This window comes from Pyxicephalus adspersus, chromosome 2 (assembly GCF_032062135.1).
Source record: "Pyxicephalus adspersus chromosome 2, UCB_Pads_2.0, whole genome shotgun sequence".
Lineage (NCBI taxonomy): Eukaryota > Metazoa > Chordata > Amphibia > Anura > Pyxicephalidae > Pyxicephalus > Pyxicephalus adspersus.
In genome coordinates this window covers 158,078,757-158,080,705 of record NC_092859.1, presented here as the reverse complement: position 1 = coordinate 158,080,705, position 1,949 = coordinate 158,078,757, and the positions used below count along the sequence as shown (strand labels likewise).

At 43.5% G+C, this 1,949-nt stretch overlaps 2 protein-coding genes across 2 annotated transcripts in view; one reads left to right on the top strand and one right to left on the bottom strand.

Annotated features, from left to right (window-relative positions):
• The window catches only part of ANKRD39 (ankyrin repeat domain 39), a 45,388-nt gene that overhangs the window by 27,442 nt on the left and 15,997 nt on the right, over positions 1 to 1,949 (bottom strand). The window lies entirely within an intron of this gene.
• The window catches only part of CNNM3 (cyclin and CBS domain divalent metal cation transport mediator 3), a gene marked incomplete at its 5' end in the record, with an annotated part of 11,823 nt that overhangs the window by 2,969 nt on the left and 6,905 nt on the right, over positions 1 to 1,949 (top strand). Inside the window, 4 exon segments of the mRNA XM_072402987.1 lie at positions 436 to 588; positions 1,249 to 1,418; positions 1,501 to 1,597; positions 1,694 to 1,800. Coding sequence (XP_072259088.1) covers positions 436 to 588; positions 1,249 to 1,418; positions 1,501 to 1,597; positions 1,694 to 1,800 — 527 coding nt within the window.

The following is a 1,949-nucleotide window of genomic DNA, read 5'->3' as shown; positions in this document are numbered from 1 at the left end:
CTGCTTTTACACATATAAATCCAATGTATTGCATTCAATACAGTTATTTTGTATTGAATGCAATACAAATGGATTTTGAATTTCCCACCCCGCCTGCAACTTACACACGCAGCGACGTCACTGGGAACTCCCCGGCGACTCATCGGGTGCAGAAGACGCCGGAGGAAGAAGGAAGAGCACAAAGATCACGGCAATGGCCATCGCGGGATGCCGGCGGATTGGGTAAGCGCTGTATTTACTAACCTTCCCATAGGTTTTCCTACCCCAAGTGTGACTCGGGGTGACTCGGGCTTTTAGCAACTTTTTTCTACCCCGAGTCACACTCGGGGTTACTGCTAGGGGGGTTAAGCTGCCATCACCCAGTTCTGTCAAACAATCTGCTTTTGGTCCAAATCTGCTGCCTGATGAACCTTTTATCTCACAATTTTCCTGTAGAACAAGCCGTGAAGAAGAAGCATCCCAAAGTGCATCCAATTCCAATACCCCGCGGAGGGGAGGACCTGTCATTTTTTAAGCCTTCTGACCTAGAACAGAAAGTCAAGATATCACCGCAGCTGTTACTGGCCACTCAGCGCTTCCTATCTCAAGGTACAGTCCATTATTATTATTACATAGAATTTATAAAGCGCCAACATATTACACAGCACTGTACATTAAATAGGGGTTGCAAATGATAGACAGATACAGTGACAGGAGGAGAAGAGGGGACTACGAGCGGTTTCCTACTACACATGGCAGGAGCTGCAGAGATTATAGACGTCCTAGAAACTGCAATCCCATTTTATATATTTCTCTGTATATGCAATAAAAGGTTTGTGCTGGGTAACCCCAAAAATCTGCACCACCCCCACCTGTAGCTCATAAATACACAGGTATTGAAATAAGAAGTCCTAGAAGTGAATCAAACATTCAGCAACATGAAGGATCTTCCCTCTGCATGTGTTGTAAATGGCAGGGATTGGTTCCTAGCCAGCAAATGTTGCTGAATATCAGATTCCACCACCTTATAAATAGACTCCTAAATCCCCACTGCTTACTGTCCTCATCCTGAGAGATTTATTAATATTAATAAACCGTATTTATATAGTGTCAACATATACTGCAGTATTGTACAATAAATAGGGGTTGCAAATGACAGACAGATACATAACCGTGACACAGAAGGAGCAGAGTATGTATTTTGTGTATTTTTTTCAACCTATGTAACTATACTTTGTGATAACTTTCTCCCTTGTGTTCACTTGGCAGAAGTGGAGCTGTTCAGTTCCTCTCGGATGTCGGAGAAAGCTCTCTTGCATTTGCTCAAACTCCCAGGAGTCACTCAGGAGGTGAAATTTGATGACGGCGAGCGGCTGGCCCCTGAACATTACCTGTACCTGCGCAGCCAACCGGTGGACTATTTCGTTCTTATTCTGCAGGTGCTAACAAGGAGATTTGGCTTTATTGAAGCTTTGTTCTATTTTCATGATAATAATTTCTCTTTCTTTTTTGGTTTCCCAGGGCAAAGTGTTGGTGGAGATTGGGAAGGAATGTCTAAAGTTTGAGAACGGAGCTTTTACCTATTACGGAGTTGCTGCATTAAGTCCTTGCCTTATAAGTGAGAGCCGCACCTATGGGGTCTTATACCGGGGCTTCTTTATTCTAAATTTGTCTTTCATATTCAGGCTGACTTTCCATGATCTGTTTGTTTTAGGTTCTAACTCTCCATCCAGCGGCCATGAGCACAGTGAGTCCCCGGACTCCAGCTTCTACTGTCCAGACTACTCAGTGAGAGCGCTGACTGATCTACAGATAATCAAGGTATGAGCATGATGCTTACACTCATTTATTACAAACATATAATTATGCATCTAGAAAGCTTCATAGCCAGCCTTACATTTATGGAAGGACCCTTAAGTCAGGGGTGTCAAACTCAAATCAGAATCTATAACACAGGCTAAGTAGTGGGC